This window comes from Sinocyclocheilus rhinocerous, unplaced genomic scaffold (genome assembly GCF_001515625.1).
Source record: "Sinocyclocheilus rhinocerous isolate Xijiao unplaced genomic scaffold, SAMN03320098_v1.1 scaffold3315, whole genome shotgun sequence".
NCBI classification, from domain to species: Eukaryota; Metazoa; Chordata; class Actinopteri; order Cypriniformes; family Cyprinidae; genus Sinocyclocheilus; species Sinocyclocheilus rhinocerous.
Window position 1 is genome coordinate 84,123 of NW_015652365.1, and position 349 is coordinate 84,471.

At 61.6% G+C, this 349-nt stretch overlaps 1 protein-coding gene across 1 annotated transcript in view; it reads right to left on the reverse strand.

The window, feature by feature from the left end:
• LOC107714895 (DNA ligase 3-like) overlaps positions 1–124 on the reverse strand; it is a 16,932-nt gene extending 16,808 nt beyond the window's left edge. The window contains exon 1 of the mRNA XM_016520888.1: positions 34–124. Coding sequence (XP_016376374.1) covers positions 34–124 — 91 coding nt within the window. The remainder of the gene's footprint in view (positions 1–33) is intronic.
• Between the last annotated feature and the right edge of the window lie 225 nt (positions 125–349).

The window sequence follows — 349 nt, forward strand, 5'->3', positions numbered from 1 at the left end:
GGCATTGTCGCCGGCTCTCGCACCTGGTCTGACCGATTGAGCTCCACGTCTGGGGCGATCCTCCGCTCAGTCGCTCGGCTTTGTGCTGGCTCGTCGATCGCGGCGGGAATTGGCTCTCCGTCATCGGCTGATGCTCCGTACCCCGGGGAGATGGTGGGCTGGGCACTGGGTCTGGAGTGGATCTGACGAGATCATCCACGGGGCAGCTGGTGGATGGTGACCCGTTTCTCGCCAGAGTCCACTCTACGAAGGCGACGAAATCCTCTCGAGGACCATCTTCGGACGACGTCGTCCGGGTAGCTGGTGGTGCTTGCTAGCAGCTGGAATAGTCTTGTATGGTCCTCGAGAA